The sequence below is a fragment of the Sus scrofa genome, chromosome 3 (genome assembly GCF_054392235.1).
Source record: "Sus scrofa isolate SSC_HxYL_T2T_F1_AM1 chromosome 3, Sscrofa_HxYL_maternal_Yorkshire_Landrace_v2.0, whole genome shotgun sequence".
Lineage (NCBI taxonomy): Eukaryota > Metazoa > Chordata > Mammalia > Artiodactyla > Suidae > Sus > Sus scrofa.
In genome coordinates this window covers 125,618,854-125,639,449 of record NC_139385.1, presented here as the reverse complement: position 1 = coordinate 125,639,449, position 20,596 = coordinate 125,618,854, and the positions used below count along the sequence as shown (strand labels likewise).

At 44.3% G+C, this 20,596-nt stretch overlaps 1 protein-coding gene and 1 long non-coding RNA gene across 51 annotated transcripts in view; one reads left to right on the top strand and one right to left on the bottom strand.

Annotated features, from left to right (window-relative positions):
• The window catches only part of DTNB (dystrobrevin beta), a 247,992-nt gene that overhangs the window by 61,506 nt on the left and 165,890 nt on the right, over positions 1-20,596 (bottom strand). For 39 of the 50 annotated variants that reach the window (XR_014842418.1, XR_014842419.1, XR_014842422.1 and 36 more), the window contains 2 exons: positions 17,877-17,954; positions 1,328-1,417 (listed from right to left, as the gene is read on the bottom strand). Coding sequence is in view for 44 of the 50 variants with exons in the window: in XM_085019802.1 (XP_084875928.1) it covers positions 1,328-1,417; positions 17,877-17,954 (168 nt within the window). In the remaining 6 variants the exon portion in view is untranslated. Of the gene's footprint in view, positions 1-1,327; positions 1,418-17,876; positions 17,955-18,457; positions 18,608-20,596 lie in introns of those variants that run through there. The other 11 variants (XM_085019808.1, XM_085019814.1, XM_021087766.2 and 8 more) reach the window with 2 other exon arrangements.
• Positions 4,719-15,142, top strand: LOC146404924 (uncharacterized). The gene is made up of 2 exons (XR_014842522.1): positions 4,719-6,803; positions 12,575-15,142. It is a non-coding gene; the product is annotated as an uncharacterized LOC146404924 (long non-coding RNA).

Here is a 20,596-nt window from a genome sequence, read left to right as displayed (position 1 = left end):
TAAAACAGAGTCGGGAGGTAGGAGAACCCTACAGTCTCTCTAAGGCCTTAGAGACAAGTAAATGCCTAAAAATAATAACACCTCCCAGTCATACTGAGGAAACCATGGGAAATGCTATGAAGTATAATACTTAAAACAGTCCTTTTCGGGTACATATATTTTAAGTTGATTATTAATTTATTTTTCTATTATCATGGGGAATAAGTGCTTCCTATGGAGTCGTGGCATGTTAAGAGCAAAACTAAGATCGAAATTGAAGGCTATAGACTCTCTCATGTGTTTAAGTTTATAAATTATAGTTTTCTAAGAACAAGAATCTCAGGTTGTTTGGCAAAGAGACTGCTGCTATGCAAATGGGAGGGAGGCCTTAGGTTATTTAAATTTACCTGCCATTCTCCTTGCAGAATGGTGGCAGGTGTGGGCCTGGACTAGGTGGGTGGCTTTGGGTCTGCCTGAATGTAACGGCACTTTGTTTTGTATTAATTCTTTTTTTTTTTTTTTTTTTTTTACCATTTAAAAAAAATTTATTGAAGCAGTTGATTTACAACGTTGTGATAATTTCTGCTGTGGTATTAACTCTTTTAAAGGGTTAACTCCGCTAGAGTTAGGGGTTATCAAGTGTTTTTCCACCATAACCCACTGAGGAATCAGTCATATTCCCATATCAATAGTGAATCACTATTACAGTAGTTCCCAGGGAAAGAGGTATGTGGGCTATTAAAATACATATAATTATTGTAATATGAAGAGTATTATACATATAGTTTGGAAAAAGTCCCTCAGGTGACAGTGACCCAATACCATAGTTGAAAATCACTGGCTTAAATAATCAACAATGATACATTTGGGGGAACAGATGAAGATGCAACATGTAAAGATGTAACAAGGTGATGGTGTCAAAGCCCCCAGATTAGCCACGGTGCACTGATCAATGTGAAACTCTGAATGTCGACAGAAAGATTTCATTATTTAGGCAAGAATGAACAGTAGGAGACTGCATCAAATACCTCTGTGAATACACATGTTTGGGACCACACGTCTCTCTGAGGTTTACACACTCTTTAAGTGTCATCTGAAGGAAGGGAACTCCACTTTAAAGGAGAATCTCTGACTGGATGTTTAGGTAAGTGCCCAGGCTTGGCAAGGCTCCTTCTCTTTCAGAAGCTAATGCTTTAGCAATTATTTAAACTCTGCCAAACATAGCTGGTAGCTTCTCAAGAAAAACCCCACATGCAGAGCTTTCTCCAGCTGGTAACCCCGGGTAACACAGCTCTCCCTCCCTCTGATCAGCCCCGGGCCACCCGCCCGCTGCTGCTCTACCACTGACCGTGCACAGTGCTGCAGTCGGGCCACATAGGAGGCTATCAGCGCATGCTCATCAGCCAAGTGACTGGGTATATGCTGGCTATACTGTAACCTAGGAACAACGGAGGCAAAGACAGCATCACACAAACACAGAGCGAGAAATGAACACGGATTAAAATGGGCAAACGTCAAAGAAAAATAGAAAAAATAATAAATCATGATAAGGAAAACAATAAAAAACCACAATGCATAATGGAACACAGTGTTAGACCATGGGGAATACATCTCCCAAATGCTTTCAACAAAAGCAGTCCCTTAGGAGACGGCTTTGGCTGACCGACACTACAACCCTTGAGAAGGAGAAACCAAGGAGCGGCTCGCCAGGGAGCCCTGCCCACCAGTCTTGGCCAGGTTCTGGGCTCTGTGATGGATGCACCTTTTAGGAAATGCCCTCTGGCAGGAAAACTGGGGCAGAGCGGGTCTGTGTCATCACTAAGCGGCCCCCTAATGCTTCTACAGCTTTTGTCTACATGTAAGAGCTTCCAGTGTCACCTCATGATACCAGTTAAACCATTTTGTTTCCATAAGGATTCTGCATCATTCTATTTTCTCCCACAAAACTGGTATTTAAACCAAACCTCTTAGAATCATATCCAACTGTAGGACAGTGTTGCATACAATTTGAGTGAGGCTCTCTCACAGATATATGGGGGTCCTTAAGCACACGATTTTTAAAAAAAGTTTTTACTATAGAAACATTAAAATACGCACAAAATAGAAAGAGCAGTTTAATGACTACTCTTCAAGTACCTGCTGCCAAAGTTCAACAAAAATCAACACTTTGTCAACTTGTTTAATTTATTCTTTGTTTTCCCAACTTCTTGTGCAGGAGTGGGTGGCCAGAGCAATCCCAGATTATTATTTCACTGGGATTGCTTCAGCCTGTACAGATATCAGATAGGGGAAAATTATAACCTCAACACCATTACCACACCTAGAAAAATTAACAACAATTCTTTAATATCTTAGTCCACCTAAAAGTTTCCTCAAATCTTAAAAAATATCCTTTTACAATTAAAGACAAGATACCGAGTCCACACTTTGCATTTGATTGATAGGTTTCTTTTATGTTTGTATTTGATTAAATGTTTCTGGTTTGTTTTTTTTTCCTTCTTGCTTTTCTTTTTTTAGGGCCGCACATGCGGCACATGGAAGTTCGCAGGCTAGGGGTTGAATTGGAGCTGCAGTTGCCAGCCAAGGTGACAGCCCCAGCAACGCAGAATCGCAGCTGCATCAGGGACCTAGACCACACCTTGTGGCAACGCTGGGTCCTTAATCCACTGAGCGAGGCTGAGGATCGAACCCGCATCTTCATGGATACTAGTCAGGTTAGTAACCTGCTGAGCCACAAAAGGAACTCCCTGTTTCTGTCTTTAAACTACAACAGTACTTTATTTTCCCTGTTTCTTCCATGTTATCTTTTGTGAAGAAAACGGGTTAGCTTACAGCATATCCTACACTTTGGATATGACTATTTCCTGTGGTGTCATTTAATTTATTTCTCTAGCCACTGTGGGGTCAGATCTAGATGCGTGACGGAAAGTTTTTGCTTCTGTTTTGTTTTTAAGAAGGGGCTAGAATCCATCATATGTAATACGAGGTACTTATAAATCAAATAGGAGGCCCATAATGGAATGGCATGTAAGTACTGATCAGTGGCTTCAGATGTTACTGGTTACATCTCTCTATTGCAAACTCCTCCATCAACTTCTTACCTAATAATTTTAGCATTTACTGATGATTCTTGCCTAGATACGTTATTTCATGAGGGGGTTCAAAATGATGATTTATCATCTTCTGTGCATTTGTTAATTTCATCTATTTGCTTACTGTGAAATACAGCTCATTCAGGAAAGTTAAAAAAAAAAAGGTTGCTATTTCTTACTATTTAAAAATATCAACAGAAGAACGAGTTAGTGCCCTAGGAGTCTGGTTTTTTAGTATCATTATGAACTCGGATTTTTATGTATTTGATGTGCTTCAGTTCACTGCAATCATCTTTTTGGTGTGCAAATTGTCCTAACTTTGACCAGTGGGAGCCCCTGGAAGCAGGCTCCTGTGTTCTTCTGACCTGTAGAGCTTATCAGCTTCTGTATTTGCACAATAAGATGCTCCAGTCTCATGTTGTATATATACCCTGCCCCATATTTGGAATCAACCATTTTTTCAAGACTCCCAGGTTCCCTTTACGGAGAAAGGGTATTCGGAGGCCAAATCAGGGAGCTGGGGTGCTCACTGTTTTGGGGTTGCCACTGCTTCTAGGCCTTTTCAGTGAATAAGAATAGGATATTTCTATATTTTTGAGAGAATAAAACTAAGTTCTCTCAGCACTTTCAGATGTCATACCATTTTCTAGCTTGCACTGTTTTTACTGAGAATTCACTGGGAATTCGTATCCTTTTTCCCATGTATGTAACATGCCTTTTTTCTCTAGCTGCTCCTTTTTTTTTTTTTTTTTTTTGGCTGCGCCACAGCACTGACAACACTGGATCCTGAATTCACTGAGCCAACTTTTTTCTCTGTCTTCTAATTTTTTTTTCCCCCTGGATGGTGCAAATTCTGCATATTACATCACTGAATTCTGGATTTTGATGTCTTCCTCTAAAGAGTCTGGCCATCAGTTAATTTACTGTGGACACATCAATCCTTTTGAGGCGTGTGTTAAGCTTCATTAGTGTTGATCTAGAGAGCCTTTATTTAGGGCTATTTTCATCCTGCTTCTAAGACGTGGTTTTTCTGGGGTCTTTCCCCAATGCTTCAAATGTCCAGTGATGTCTCTGCTCTGGTTGGCTGAAACCCAGACAACTGTGTGAGCTCAGACTGCTGATCCACGTTGAAATCCCCAGGAGTTGTTCTTTCCCAGGTAGTTGTTCTTTTACTGGTGTTGTGAAACCTTCTTCTATGCAAATACAGCTTAGTTTTCAGCCAAAGACTCAAGGGACCTCTCTTCACATTTATGGAGCTCTTTCTCCGCACACTTCCTCCTGTCTGGTGTTCTGCTCAGCAAATTCCAGCCTCCCCAAACTCCAATCTCCACCTCCTACTCTCAGCAAGACTGCCCTGCTCTGCCTGTTTCGTGCACTGGGACTTGGCAAAAGCCTCCCAGCGGAAAGGCTGGGCAACCACAGGGCGCTCCCATTGTTTCCCTTCCCTCAGGGATCAGTTCCATGCTATTTACTGGCTTATTCCTGAAGACAGGTGTTTCTTATATTCAGACCCGTTTTCTAGGAGTTTACAGTTGGGGAGCTAATCTGATAATGGTTAGCTTGCCACAATCAGAGTGGAAAGTTCTCCTGGTAGTAATTCATTAATCATGCTTTTGTAGAGTATCCGCTCACTTCAAACTAGAATTTAAAACAAAACTGCTCCTTTGTGGCAGAGAGACTGAGAAGTAGTGCTATGTAACCTGCATACCGGTACAACGGCTTCAGCTTTTACTCTGATGGTAGAAGTCGCTGGAAGGATATGAGTAGAAGTGAGGTACCATATAACTTACATTTTAATAGGATCATCTGCTCTATGAAAGATAAAGCGCCAGAGAGTGGGGGAAAGAAGCGGCCAATTTAAAGGCTACTTCCTGAACTTTCCAGATGAGAGATATGCGTGGCGAGGAAAGAGTAGCAGCAGTCAAAGTGATAAGAAATAGCAAGAAGACCTTGGATAGATTCTGACAGTGTTTTCGGATAGAGCTGATCTAATAAGCTGGCGGTTTAGACGGGAGAAGCAGCACGGGTTCTGACCAAGCACCTCGGAGAATGGGACCGCCGCTCGCCGAGCTGGGAAAGACCTGGGAGAGGACAGACCTCAGTTTACAACATGCTCATTGGGAAACGTGTATGAAACATCCACACAAAAAGACAGATTAGGAGGAAGATACGTGGGGGAAAAGGGAAACGTCTGGGCCAGAAGAAGCAGCGGGGAAGGCGCCAGTATGCAGCGCTCCCTGAAAGCCCCGAGTCTGGACGGGACCCGTAAGTGACGAGCGTGAGCGCGTCGAGACAGACAGAGAGTGGTCCCTCGGGTGCACTAACATTCAGAGGTCAGAGAGGAGGCCGAGAAGGAACAGGAGGAAAATCAGAAGAGCGGAGTATCTGGAGGCAAGTGCAGAAAGGGTTTCGGGGGAAGGGAGCAATTGCCTACGTCAAACGCCACAGAGAGGTCAAGCCAGTCTTGAGAAGTGACCCGTGGGTGTGGCCCGTGGAGGTCCCCTGGCTCCTGTACCGAAGGGGTTCTGCCGAGCATCCGACGGGGGGTTCCAAAGGAAAAGGCAGAACCCAGACTGGAGACGTTTACCCCAGCAGCGACAGTCCATTAAACTCCATTCCAGCGTGACCCGAGCACTGCTCTTCAGAACCAGTGTTGTTTGCCAGATAAAAACTAGGCAGCTAAACCACAATGAAAAGCGTTAACAGCAGCTGTCTCTGGTAAGGAAGGAATGCAGATGTCCATGAAGTTTCCATAATTTTGTTTGGGGTCTGGGTGTTAGGTTGTTCTGCTCTCATTCAAGACTGCACTATTCTCCCAGATTTACTTTTTGAATTTAAACTCTTTTCCTTTTTAATTGTGTATGTGCATAAAATGTGCATATGCAACACATATACAACCCCTGCCAACTTACAGATAGGTTTCACTTTAGAAATTTGTTTTTCTAAAGCAAATCAGTAGTTTGGAACCTATAAAAAATTATAAAAATAATAACTGTTCACTTCTAAGCTGTTAGATGTTACTCCAACCCATAAAAGTAGGTAATGTTCATGCTTGATTACACAGTAATTATATTTCTAGTGGAAATTGGGAAGCTGAGCCAATGTTTGGAGGACCTACTAGGTGTCAGGAGATGAGGACAACACAGCAAGCAAAACCCAGATGTGGTTTCTGCTCTGTTGGTGCGAAGAGTCAAGTAGAAAAGAGATGATCACACCAATAAGTGGAAAATGGCAAATGCTGTAAGTGTTGAGACGAGAAGGGCACTGTTCCCCTATGAGAGGCTATCATAATAGAACTTTACCCAATTAGGAAGATCAACAAAAGCAAGGCTGAGTAGAATGAACCAGAGTTAAAAAAGGAGTGACAGTGAAATGAACACCCCCCCCCCCGGTACCCTAAAGAGAGTTCTTTTCCCTCGCTCGGCACCCCCAGCTCTACACCAGAGGTTATGCTGAGCATAGCTGGGGACAGAGAGTCCTGATGGGACTGGTAGGGTCAAAGGCAGCATTTCTAAAAACGTGTTTCCCTAGACATCTTCCTTCAGAGCTTTCAAGCTTCTACTGAATCCAATAATCTGGCCCAAGAATCTGCATTTGAAGTGAGCTTCGCAGTGTCCCAGATGCACACTGCAGTGTGAGAACTGCTCTCCAAGACGCTGGGGGCTTCGGAGCCCAGGTGATGTCTCACAGCTTCAGCAGAATCTCCAGCAAGAGAGGCCGCCTTTGGCCGAGGTTAAGATCACACCCGCTGGGGCAGGGAGTGGGGGGAGGGGTTCGAGCGGGTGGGGGGAGGAGGTCAGGATCAAGGGTAAGCGGTGGTGGGACAAGGTGGGAAGCAGGTCAAGCATGCTAGAGGCAGGCTGGCTCTGGCGTGGCAGCGTGCAGCCCCTGGCAGTGGGATTTGGAATTACTAAGTAGGAGGCAACAGAGCCTGGCAACTGAGGGCACGGGCTTTGGAGTCAGGCAGTCTTGGGTTTAATCCAAACTCTCATCTTTACTAGCTGTGTGAGCTTGGACATTAACCTCTCTCTGTCTCAGTCCTCTCATGTGTAAAATAATCATAATATAAAATCGACCACGTGGAATCTTTAGAGTGTTGGGAAGATTAAATAAGGTAGGAGTCATTGTCAACAGAGTACTTGTGACCTATCAGATACCTTTATAGGTCTTCTTTTATTTATTCTCAGAACAATCATCCTAAAAGCTATTACTATAATCCTCACAACTTTATATTCCAGCCCTGACCTGTACCTGCAGCACCCAAATCATGTATTTGATGCCTGTTCAACTCCTCCCCTTGCCTGCCTAACAGGGGACCCGACATGCTCAAAACAGAACTATTTTTTTTTGGCCACACCTGCCGCATAGGGAAGTTCCCAGGCCAGGGAGGGACTGATTCCGAGCCAGAGCTGCAACCTTGACCACAGCTGCAGCAAGGCTGGATCTTTAACCCACTGCACGGGGGTGGGGATCGAACTGGAGTCTCCACAGAGACAAGCCAGATCATTAGCCCACAAGGGCACAGTGGGTACTCCTCAAACAGAACTCTTGATCCCGCCTGCCTCCTTCCTCACTTGCTACTCCCCCAGGTCGTCCAGTTAATAATAAGCAGCATCCCTATTCACTCAGTCATCCAGCCAAAAGCTCAGGAGCCTTTCTAGTTTCTCTCCTCTTCTCATGCTCCACATCTAACCCCTTAGTCCTGGGGCTCTGCTTTCAAAACAGAGCCCAGAGCAGCCGCTCTCGCCACCTCCAGTGCCGCCATAACTTCTCACCTGGAATTTCTCACCCAGGCCATTGGTCTAAGAACCTCCTGACTGGTCTCTCTTCTTCCTCTCTGTTCTGTATAGTCAATTCTCCACACTCTGGAGATGGTTTAGTAACAAATCAATTTGGGGGAGGGGGGTGATGAAAATGTTCTGAAGTTGATTTGGTGATGGTTGCACAACTCTGTGAATACGCTAAAACCCATGAAATCACACATTTTTTAGTTTTTCATTTTTTGGCCACACCCATGGCATACAGAAGTTCCTGGGTCAGAGGCCTGTGCTGCAACGTCAGATCCCTAACCCACTGGGACGGGGATCAAACCCCTGCCTCAGCAGGGACCTGAGCCGCCGCAGAGACAGCACCAGATCCTTAACCCATGGCACCACAGCAGGAACTCCTAACTCATAGTTTAAATGGATGAGTTGTATGATGTATGAACTATATCTCAGCAATGTGTTCAAAAAATAACGATTCTGATACTATTGTACGTGCTACTAGAAAGGACCAAATAAGTAAATGGAGGGTGAATGACGGAAACTAGGTTTCTCACTGGTGGAGAGGGAGGTTACAGGTAACCAAGAGGGGACAGCTGGAGTGAATCAGGAGGTAACGCATTAGAAGCCAATACTCCAGAATAAGTCATACGAAACAAGCAGGCAATTTATAAGATGCTGTGCTTGAAATAACTGAAGAAGAAAATCTCTTTCCAAGCAGAAGGGCTTATTAAGAGGCAAGCAGCAGCAAGGTTTGGAGAAAAGGAAGAAGTAGATGACAAAGACAGGGGGCTAACAGAAAAAGGAGGGATGGCACCAAGGCTGAAATAGTATGCGCAGAAACTGGCTTGGGGTGATTCGAGTAATTCTGAGTGTAAATGCCAAGTAGAAAGCGTGGAATAGGTACTGCTAGAGATGCCCGCAACGTTCATCTCAGAAATAAAAAAAAAACGTGGGCTTTATCCTGCAGAACTGCACTGCCACTAGCCATGTGTGGCTGTTCACATTCAAATGAATCCAAATCAAATGATATTAAAAACTCACTCCCTTCATCACTCCAGCCACATCTGAAGTGTTCAACAGCCACAGCGGCTAACGGCTGCGATACCGGCTAGGACAAAGCATGTCTATGCTCTTAGCACCGCAGAAAGAGCCACTGGAGAGTTTTATCCAGGGGAGTAACTTGTACTCAGACCTCTGCACTTGGGAAAAATCCCTCTGGTTGCAAAGACAAGACAGGATTGGTGGGGAGTAGACTGGAGGGTTCCTAATAAGACCCAGGAAAGGGGTAAGAACTTGTACTACAGTACTGATTCGTTTTAAATGTCTGCTTTACTAAAGGAAGCTGCAATATTTTAATAGTTTGATATTAAGAGGAATGAAAAACTATAGTTCAATATAGTAGGTCTAAGCCAGATCTGCAGAGAAATTTGAGCATCGCTACAGGAATTTCTCTCGTGTATGCAAGCCGGTGGCACACCCCACCACCAGAAAGCAGTGGGCTGCAACCAGTCAGCTACTTAGGAGGGACGGCCACGGGTGTGCAAGTTAACAGCCTCTAAAGCATGTGTAAAATGAGAGCGAGAGAATGTGTGGGTATGTGTGGGTGTGTGTGTGTGTCAGTTCTACTGGCCATTTGTTGGATCTCAGGACTACTCTGCCCCTTGCTAACATGAATCCAAGGTAGCTGGAAAAATCTGGATGACAAGAACTCAAGCTATAGTCTGGTCCCCAGTGTCCCACAGGCACCTCCAACTCAAAAGAACCTTGCTCTCTTCTTGCCAAAATCTTCCTCCTGTGTCTTGACCAAAGGCACTTAACTCAAGGCAGAAAGAAAACCAACCACCCCGTGTCCCCCCCGCCCCGCCCCCCATCTCCAAAATCTACAGAGCCTGTCGTCACTCCCAGGGTCCCTTCGGGCATCTCAATCCAAACATGACAGCCCTGAACTCCCGGTCTGTCTCCCCAGGCCTGTTCCTTCCTCCCCTCTGCGCTGCTGACGGCCGGCAATGGATGTGATTCTTGCTCACCTTCAGGACCTCAAGCCTCAGTCCAGTCAGAGGAGGAAACTATTCAACTGAAGCTTTTTAAGTTCGGACTAACTTCGGAAATACTCAAGCTTTTAGTCTGTACCAACCTGAGTTAGAACGGCTGAAGGATTTACCTTAAATGCTTGAAAGGAAATGGAATTTAATCTTAACCCCAAAGCAGCTGAAAATTGGCAGGCTGCCCAGGCCATCAGATGGACTTTGGAAATCTGCCAACACTGAGCCCCTGCAGTTCCATAAGATTATGTGTTAATTTTCAATTACTCTGCTTTTCTTGTCTCCCAAAAAAAAAAGGGGGGGGGGAATTCCTGAGTTGTCTTAGAGAAGTTCTCACGAAGAATTCACACAAGGTAGTTGCTTCATGGCTACACTGAAAACCTCATTAGCTCTTGCTTTTCAACCAAACTCCACTTTTCTCTTTTGACAGAAGAAAGAATCAGCAGCCTGAGTCCACATATGAATAGCTCCTGACTTGATCAATTTCATTTTGCCTCCTTTCTCAGTTTCCCCAACATCTCTGTTGTTGCCAGTCTGAAAAAATAGCATCCCGCAGCTTTTGTCAATCTATTGTTTTCTGTAGATAACAAGATAAATTCTTTCCCTTGGCACCCGGTCAGAAAATCATTTTAAGACCATTATAATGCAACTCATCTCTTAACTTGGTCCTGTTTTTACAGTTCAGAAATAATATTTATACTGGGGCATCTTCTGGCCTTTAGAAAGTGCTTTTCCTTCTTGTGAAGTATGTATCCAAGTAAAAAAAGTTCTAGCTGGTAAAATCTTCCCTTTAAGATTCCTCGTAACTGGGGACTTACTCAGAATGAGCGGCTCTCGTATCTACCTGTCACCACCCAAAGAGGATGTTCTGTCATAACATAATCATCTTCATAAACTCAGAAAGAATGACTTAACCCTTGAGAAAAACTAAAATGAGGCGGTGGGGGGAAAAGTTCTCCTAAAACGAATCTATGCAAATGGAGCTGCAATGTCATATACCTCCACAGGCACTGTTTTTCAGAAACCACCTAAAAAAGAAGCTTATAGCTACATGTCTCCTCAGCACCTCTATCTTCTCCAGGGCCAGCAGACCCTCCATTTTTTTAGGACACCCCCCCCACATTTTTGAGAACTGAACCCTACCCATTCAACCATATTATTCTACTAGGGCCACCAAACAGAAAACCCCAGGGTGGGTAATATGACCCAAGATGGATCAAAAGGAACTTTCATGGCAAGTTTTCAAGCTGGATCCAAGTAGGGTAATGTGGTTACACAATGTGAACTCACAGGCCTCTTGGCTTTGTTCCCTGCTGTGTCAAAGGCACTTACATCAGGGAAGAAGGCGCAGGCCTGGAGTAGAGGAGCCCGGAGCTCGGGTGGGGGTGGGGGAGGCGGGGACACACCTATGTGAGTTAGAGTTCTCCTTGTTTTGTCATCCTGGAGGCCCAGCCACATATCCCCTGCTCCGACCACAGTCTGGTTACAAAAACAAACAAACAAAAGATCTTGTTTTCCTTAAGCCAATTCAAACTGAGCTTCTGTTACAGCCAAGAGTTCTGACTAAGATACTAACACTAGGAGTGGGGTGTAACCCTGACTGGAACTAGCTGAATCAAGCTGAGGGGTCGATGGCAGAAAACTCTCCATCCCAGGGAGGGAACTCATCACCCTTTGCTATGCGGCTACAGAGCAAAGCCACTGGTTAAACGGTAGTCTCTGGGACCCTGGGACTTAGAAATTGTGCCCCTTCTGGCTGGAGTTCCAGTCACTTTGAGAGGAAGAACTGGATGCAGCAAGGACTTCTTGAAGTCTTTAATGTGAGGCTGCAAGGGAAAGAGACGGCCCACCGAGGTGAGAGAATCAAGACACCCAGGGTTTTTATGGGGGCTGTATTATTCCAGAAACCACAAACATAAATCTCAGCTCTTTGGCAGGGTGGGTAAGGGCAGGTGCCCAGTTATGGAGACAATATGAGGCTCCAGCTGCTTCTTAGAGTATCAGCCAGTCATCCTGTTTCCCCTCTTAGAGCTTCTCATTCCCGAGTGGGCTTTCTTCTGGGTTTTTCTGCCGGCTTAGGTTTTACTTCTTTCCAGTCTGGAAAATCAGTTATCACTCATCCATCTGTTTTGCTGCTTCTAAAATGTTGTTGCTATTGTCTCTTTGTCCAGTTTTCTCTGTTGTTGTTTAAAAAAAAAACCACCGTCCCGACTGTCTGTCATTTTCATGGTGTTTCAGGAGAAAGCAGGCAAGTGTGGCTTAATATGCCATGTTTCCTGTTACTTCCTTTTCCCCTCTTCTCTGAATTGCAATTATCCTATTTTCAGATCTCTATCTTTATGGAGTTGTGAGTTACAGTTATAGTTGTGAGCTGTAGGGATGTGTGAGTTCTTTAAAGTTATAATTCAGTCCATGGTAGAGCAGCTTCGTGAATCACAAAGTTGTACCCAGACTGATCCAGACGAATGGACATGACCTTGATATCTGGGACCCAGTGCTGTCTGCAGGAGAGGGAAAGGCGAGTGTGCATTTGCAGCTGAACTGTTGCACTGTGTGAGCAAGGAAAGGTCTAGAAGTGGCAACGTGCATGGGGATGGGTGTGTGTGTGTTTGTGTGTACACACTTCAGCACACATCTGTGTGCTGGGTAGCAAATTGGTGGTCTGCCAACAGCCTCTGTTATCTTCCTTTCACAGGATCCCCCCTGTTCTTGACGGTACAACCTCCTTTTGGGGAACTACTCCTCCCTCTAGACATAGGTCTAAGGAGTGTGGCCTGTCACATTCACACAAGGCTGGACGGTAACGCCATCCAGGACAATGACAATCCTCTCTTGGAGCTTCCTAATCCTAGGGAGGAAAAGCACAGCCTCTTGAGTGACAAGTCTGTGGATATGAGTTTGAAGGCATCAGTATCTTGAGAAGTGGCTGTTCTGCAGGAGAAAGGAATGAAAAGAGCCCACGGAGAGAAGCTAAGAGATGCAGAGGCCACGGATGGACATCCTACAGGCAGTTCAGTTACCTCTGAGATCTATGGACACTTCTGCCCCTGCCCTTTTTTTTTTTTTTTTGTCTTTTTAGGGCCTCACTGTGTCATATGGAAGTTCCCAGGCTAGGGGCTGAACTGGAGCTCCAGCTACTGGCCTACATCACAGCCAGAGCAACAAGGGATCTGAGCCTTGTCTGCGACCTACACCACGGCTCACGGCAACGCCGGATCCTTAACCCACTGAGCGAGGCCAGGGATCGAACCCACATCCTCATGGATCCTAGTCAGATTTGTTACTGCTGAGCCCCAACAGGAGTTCCTGCCCTTCCTTTCTGCTCCTTCTTTTCTGTTTGTGCCTCTTATTTTCTTCTTTTTTTAGCTTTGATAAGAACACATACAATCCACTCTTAAAAATTTTTTAAGTGTACAGTACAGTACTGTTAAGTACAAGCACAAGATTGTGCAACAGGTCTTTAGAACGTTTTCATCTTGCTTAACTTGGGTTTGTGCCTTTTATTTTTATTTATTTATTTATTTTCGTTTTTTTTTTGTCTTTTTTAGGGCTGCAGCCTCAGCATATGGAGGTTCCCAGGCTAGGGGTCTAATCAGAGCTGTTGCTGCCAGCCTACACCACAGCTCATGGCAATGCCAGATCCTCAACCCACTAAGCAAGGCCAGGGATCAAACCTGCAACCTCATGGTTCCTAGTTGGATTCATTTCTGCTGCGCCAAGACGGGAACTCTGGGTTTGTGCTAAAGTTAGGTTTTAATACCTGAGGTTAAAAAAGTTAAAACTCCTATACCAACCAAATGCACACAGCCAAAGCTTGTGCACTGGAGGTTTCTGTTACTGCCAAAGTTATGTGAGATGCCCACAGAATTGTACATGTTTATATGTGTATAAATAATTAAAACTAAAGCTTTAGAAGACATAAACATTAGCATTATTTTTCATACCGATCTGAATATAAGGTAAGACTTAGAAGAGGGCAACCGTGCAGAGCATACCAACATAATCACATGCGGACCCCTGAGGAAGAGCAGGGACAGAGGCAGTCTCAGAGGAAATCAGACAGCACAGGCGCATTGTAAGTCTCCGTTTCAAAGTTTGTCTGTAAGTGTACTGTTCTGAGAAAGCAAACTTCCAGGAACCATTCAGGAAAGCAAAGATGAAACTTCTTTTCAATTACAGAAATGTCAATATGGGCATATTAGAAAAATATTACGGAGTGGAACCTTACAGGAACATAATTTACAGTCTCACACGAGAGCCAGCATTTTTGCCATTTATAAGGTTTTCTTCTGAAAAAGTAAACATTACATTTGAGATCCCTTTTTTTTCCCCTTTCTTTCTGGCCTCTCCCACAAAGTTCCTGGGCCAGGGGTCAAACCCACGCCGCAGCATGGACCGGAGTGACAGCAGTAACAATGCCAGATCCTTAACCCGCGGAACCACAGAGGGACTCTGAGATCACCTTTATTTGGATTAACCAAGTATTGTGTTTTTTTTATTTGTTCGTTTTGTTTTTTGGAGGGTTTGCCTTTTTTTTTTTTTTTTTTTTTTTTAAAGGGCCATACCCGCAGCAATGTGGAGGTTCACAGGCTAGGGGTCAAATCAGAGCTATAGCTGCTGGCCTATGCCACAGCCATGGCAACGTGGGACCCAAGCCTCATCTGTGACCTATACCACAGCTCACAACAACGCCAGATCCCCGACCCACTGAGCAAGGCCAGGGATTGAACCCACATTCTCAAGGATACCAGTTGGATTAGTTTCTGCTGCACCCACAACAGGAACTCCCAAGCACTGTTTTTGACCACTGGGGTTATCATTATTTTTTTATCTACGGCCTATTGAAAAGGCAGAAGCTGGAGCTCCCTTAATTTTTCCTGCATTTTTTAAAGGGATGTTTTCGTCTGATTCAGTGGTTGATGTCTTATGCAGGGTTCCTTCTAAAGGAAACCTCTTGTTTCTGGAGAGCAGCTTTAAGCCCTTGGAGGATTCCCTGCCCCAGCAGAGAAGGATCTATGACTGGGATGACGTGCTAAGTTCCTGGCTTTCACTGGACTCTGGAGACACAGGTCTGACGATATTCAGAGTTGAAAATAAAAACTGATGAGTCCTCGAGGAAGTACATAGGATCCTATTTGAAATTTACACTGTTAGTAACCGGGGCCATGAAGAGCTCAATCTATGAATTATGCAATGAATGTCCATACGTTCTATCTTAATCTCATCCTGAATGTAAATTAAATCTAAAATTTTTCGGACAACACTGTTAAGACCCGGCAGCTTGTTCCCATGCAGCCTCTAGTCTGGCAGCTATGCTTCTTGCTAAGGGCTTTGGCTAAGCATGGTCTGCTGGTTAGCCCTACGGAGTCTGTGATAACCCCTCTAGCAAGGACTAGGCCTACCTACAGAGAGATGCTAGCTGAAATGCTGTCTTAAAATCTTAACCCAAGCTATACTATATTAACCGAAACAACATTCAGAAATGGTAGACTTGGAGTTCCCGTCATGGTGCAGTGGTTAACGAATCCGACTAGGAACCATGAGGTTGCGGGTTCAGTCCCTGCCCTTGCTCAGTGGGTTAACGATCCAGTGTTGCCGTGAGCTTTGGTGTAGGTTGCAGACGTGGCTCGGATCCCACGTTGCTGTGGCTCTGGTGTAGGTCGGTGGCTACAGCTCTGATTAGACCCCTAGCCTGGGAACCTCCATATGCCGTGGGAGCGGCCCTAAAAAAGGCAAAAAGACAAAAAAAAAAAAAAAAAAAAGACAAAAAAAGAAATGGCAGACTTTTGTGACTGACAGTGGCAGCTGGCCATTGGTGACTGAGCTGGGGCTTCCTACAGTGACCTCAAGCCCGAAGATCAGCGGTCCTCCCGGAAGCGGTGATGATGCTTACCGCTCCCGAGTCACTTCCTGCAACCTTCTCAAGCAATAAAACTCTGGGAAGAACTATGCGCTCCCTCTAACAGCCTCCAGCAGGTACATTTGGTGGCGGTCACTGAATGCACGGTCACCATACACTTAGGGCCCACAGGGATGCTGGTGACTCAGAGTGACCAAACCAGTAAACAAAGAGAACTCAGGTGAGGTGAAACGCTAACAGGTGGCATTGCTAAAACTAACACAAGGAGTTCCCTTGAGGTGCAGTGGGTTGAGGATCCAGTGCTGTCATTGCAGCAACTCAGGTTGCTGCTATGATACAGGTTTGATCCCTGACCTGGGAACTTCCACATGCCTCGGTCGCGGCCAAAAAAAAACAAACCTAACATAAAACCTACAAGCTGACTTCTTTCAATAATCTACCTTGTCTTCCTAGTTTAAACAGAAACATTCCTGAGTTGATATTTAGGGTCTGGGTCTGGGTCTGAAGGCTATGGGTGTTTACCATAAAAAGCTAAGGCTAGCAAGGACGTTTATAATATCTAGGCAGGTGGGAGAGGTTTAATTGCTTTATATTCTTCCATAAGCCTTCTGTTTCTCCTTAAGAGGGCATTGTCCGTAAATTATTCTCTCTTCCCCACTTGTTCTCTCATCACGGTTTAATTCCTAAACAAGGACAACAATAACTTACATTCTTACATAAACCCCGAAACAGAGATACTATTATTGTTCCTGTTTTATAGAAAAATCCGTAAAGATAAGAATCTTGTTTCAGGTCAGGTGAGAGCCAGGATTCAAATGCAGACAGTGTGGCCCAAAAGTCTAAGCTCCAGTACATGATACCACTCAATTCTGCCCCAAAGAAGCGGCTTGGCTACTCTCCTGCTAGTATGGGGTCCTAATGAGGCTGCAGACAAGGACTCTTACCTGGGCAGGATCTCGAGTCTCCATGTGGATAACACTGCATTATCAAGTTACTCTGATTTATTAAGGCCCGAAACCCTCTAGTCCAGTGCAGTGGGTCCCTCTGATTTACTCCTCAGCTTCTTTCCAAGGCTAGTTCCCAAACTGCCTTGCTAAGAATCACCTGGAATACTTGTTACACGTGTAGCTTCTCAGGATCGCAGGATCCACAGACTCTGAAGCGGTCTCAGAACTGTGTGTGTCTAACAAGTGATCCAGGTGACTCTTCTCATCACCCAAGTTGGGGAAACACCCCTCTAGGAGACTCAGCTAATGAGAACAAACACAGCGGAGCTTAAGTGTTACATATTATATACACTGAGTCAAAGTGTTATTAAGTAGATGAGGTTCCCATAGCCCAATGAATCCAAAGCAATCAGTGCATGTGGTTTTCTTCAGATCTGTACAAAGTGCTTTTCTTCAGGAAAGACGAGTGGGTTGGAATGTCTTTTTTTTTTTGAGCGATGACTGTTAGAAAGAATTCTGTAATGGCTGTGCCCCTGAGGGAGTTCCGCATCGCTCTAGTGACGGAACAGCTTAAATCAGATAAAAAGTAAACCCATTTCATACAGTTCTTTTTAAGTCCTGCCTAAGAGAATTTTGGAGAAGAGTAAACTAAATAAAGAGGAAAAAGGAGTACACTGTTTTAGTTCCTTGAGGGACCCTAAGGAAACTCCTTGTATAACTAAGAGAGGGACTCCAGCCTTTCCGCTTAGATGTTTATGAATCCTATGCAGGAGGATTTAGAAGACTATAAGGAATTAGCTCAATTTACACAGTCTAATCAGGAAGCAGAAACAATCTCTGATGCGGCCAAAGAACTCTAATGCAAAAGTTGAAATTCGTGCTCATCAAAATATTGTTTAATGTTAAGAAGGATCTCGAAGCCGCCTAATCAGCTCTGACACTACGTTCACCGCTTGTCACAAATGGAGAGTTTCCACCCCAGGCACCATTCAAAAGCAGACTCCTCCAGTTGCTATATTTATAAGTTAGTAGAGGGAAAAAAAGGAAGACAAAACCCAGAAAATACTATTAAAAAGACAGTGAAAGGCGAAGAAAGCAAGTCCTTTCTGCCCCATGGAACCTTCTGCTCCCCAGGCCAGAGGCCAGTACCCGACTCTGAGAGGGCCGACTGAGGCACGAGGCACACATACCTCTTGGTGGGAGTGGGCGCCCCCGAGGACATGTGGCTCACCATGGTGTCATTCATGTTGGCCAGAGGGCGAGGAGGACTGAAAGAAAAGGCACGTACATTATATTAATAATTACCCGTGACACGAGGGGAGACAAATGAAAAAGTGCTAAGGGGAAAAGGACCAACCATCACTTCTGATAAGCACAGTGGGACCCGGGGCGGGTGGGGGCAGAAATGGAGACTTCCAGCGGAGGTCAGGTCAATGAAAACATTCCTCGAAGTCGCAGGACCCCAGAGCCGTGTGCTCCCAGGACAGGAGGAGAGACGGTAACGGGGCAGAACTCTGGTGGCTCTTGTTTAAAGCTCGCAATAGCCACGTCCACGTATTTCCTGAGATTTGGTGAGAACTCACTGTCCCGTCCCACTTTTAGCTTGTATGCTTTTTACCGAAACGATTGTTAAATACCAAGTTCTGTTAAAATTAAGCCTTCACTAGAATCACAGCAAGTCCATGTTTTATACCTACACTCTAGTTCGAAGGCTTTCTTTCATAAACTAACCCAAATCTAAATTTGATGACAAGCATTTCTGGGAACTTGCCTTTAGCTGCTGGTGTTGTGGACTCAAGCCCTCTTCTTCCTTTTGTGAGAGTCTTGAATGAATGACTCCAGATTTACCAAAGGGAATCTGTGATTCTGTCTTTTAGCCATTCTTCAGCACCCCTCCTTCCCCACCAGTTCCGCTACAAAGGGCTTCCGTCTTGCACATGGAACCACATGACTACTGCTAAATATTCCTCCTGGGAAATCTCTTACTTCCTCTCCTAAAGTGAAAGAAGTACTTTTCAGAGAAATTTGTTCATCAAAAGCAGAGAAGTGAAGCAGAAAAGTCCTTCTCTCATATTTAGGTGTTTGGAAACTACCTCCTGGTTCCTCCTTATCTTTACGAGCTGAGTTCATTGTGAAGTTTTTTAGAGGTTATACTTAGCAAGTCTGGGTGAATATTGCTTTTGCAGATTTCATAGTACATTCAAACACAGACTCAAGGGAAAATGTTCAGGTAGAGCCAATGTACTCAGAGAAAAGTTTAAGAGGTGGGGAGGAATGGATGGAAGCTTGGATCCTGTACCTCTACATCTATCTATCTCTACACTCCTTTTTTTTTTCAAAAAAAAAAAAACTAACTTAATTTCTGGGTAAAGAAATATTTTTAATGATTTCTCACTTAATGGAGATGATCGAAGATGGAAAGTATTTGCAGGGAATAGATTTTGGGTATCTTGATTTTTAAGCAATAGCACTACAATTTTTTTTGGTGGGGGGGGACACCCATGGCCTATGAAAGTTCCTGGGCCAAGGATCAAACCCATGCCACCACAGCGACCCGAGCTGCTTCAGTGACAACACTGTATCCTTAACCTGCTGTGCCCCAAGGGAACTCCACAGCACTATGCTTATTGTTAGATATTCCTCCCATTGTGTGACAAAGTAAGACATTCCGAACTGAAACGTGCCTTTCTAGGCTAGGATTCAACTCTACCTTATTTATCTCACTACCTACTTTTCAGACAGATACCCAATTTTGCCCCAACTTTCAAACCTATTAATGGCAGTCTTGTGCTGTTACAATCAATCAGTTGTTTTAGGTTGACTAAGAACAGAAATAAACATAGACATGAGCTTCATTTTAACCCTAAATTTATATTTTTTGTTTCTGTTCCTTTTAAAATCTATTTCTAAAGGGAACAAGGAGACAACTGCCGTGAAAGAAACAAACGCAGCATCATAGTGTTCATACGCAAAGGCACTAGAGACATTCTGGTCCTGCAAATACAATGGGCTTTGCTTTAATATACTAATACGAACAACCCGTTTCCAAAATAAGATGAGGACATGTTCATGTTGCTTTCAGAACTAATGCAGTTACCCAGGATATTTCAATATTGAAGACACTACTGTATTCAATTTCCTTTCCGACATTCTCAGAGGAAAAAATGACAATAGAAAAAAAATTTCTTTAAATTCCCTAAACATGGATCCATGTGATAAAAGTTCATGTTTTGTACCATTCTGTCTGGTCTGATGCCACAAGTCTTTGATAATCATCTCTATCTCCTGGCAGACATCACGATCAATTATTATGTTGTCGCACACATATCAAAGCCTCTTCTCTAATATTCAAAACCAGACATAACGATTACATTGTACGTTGTAAATGAATCATAACTGCCCCTAAACGTCACACCCTTTCTGAATTCCTCACGTTTTGATAGGGAAATAGGTATGTGTTTACGTCTAAGATGAAAGAGCCATCTGAAAACTTAAAGGGGGCCTTTACTATAGGATCTACTACTAGACTCATCATTCACTGTGAAAGCCAACAAAGAGCTTAGCTGTGGTCTCAGATGTCATACACCAAAAAATGACTTCTGGCTTAAAAAAAAAAATCTTCAGGAAGTCCCCGTCGTGGCGCAGTGGTTAACGAATCTGACTAGGAACCATGAGGTTGTGGGTTCCATCCCTGGCCTTGCTCAGTGGGTTAGCGATCCGGCGTTGCTGTGAGCTGTGGTGTAGGTCGCAGACACGACTTGGATCCCGCGTTGCTGTGGCTGTGGTGTAGGCCGGCGGCTACAGCTCCAATTAGACCCCTAGCTTGAGAACTTCCATATTCTGCGGGAGCGGCAAAAAGACCAAAAAAAAAAAAAAAAAAAAAAAAAAAAATCTTCGAAGTTCCTGTAAG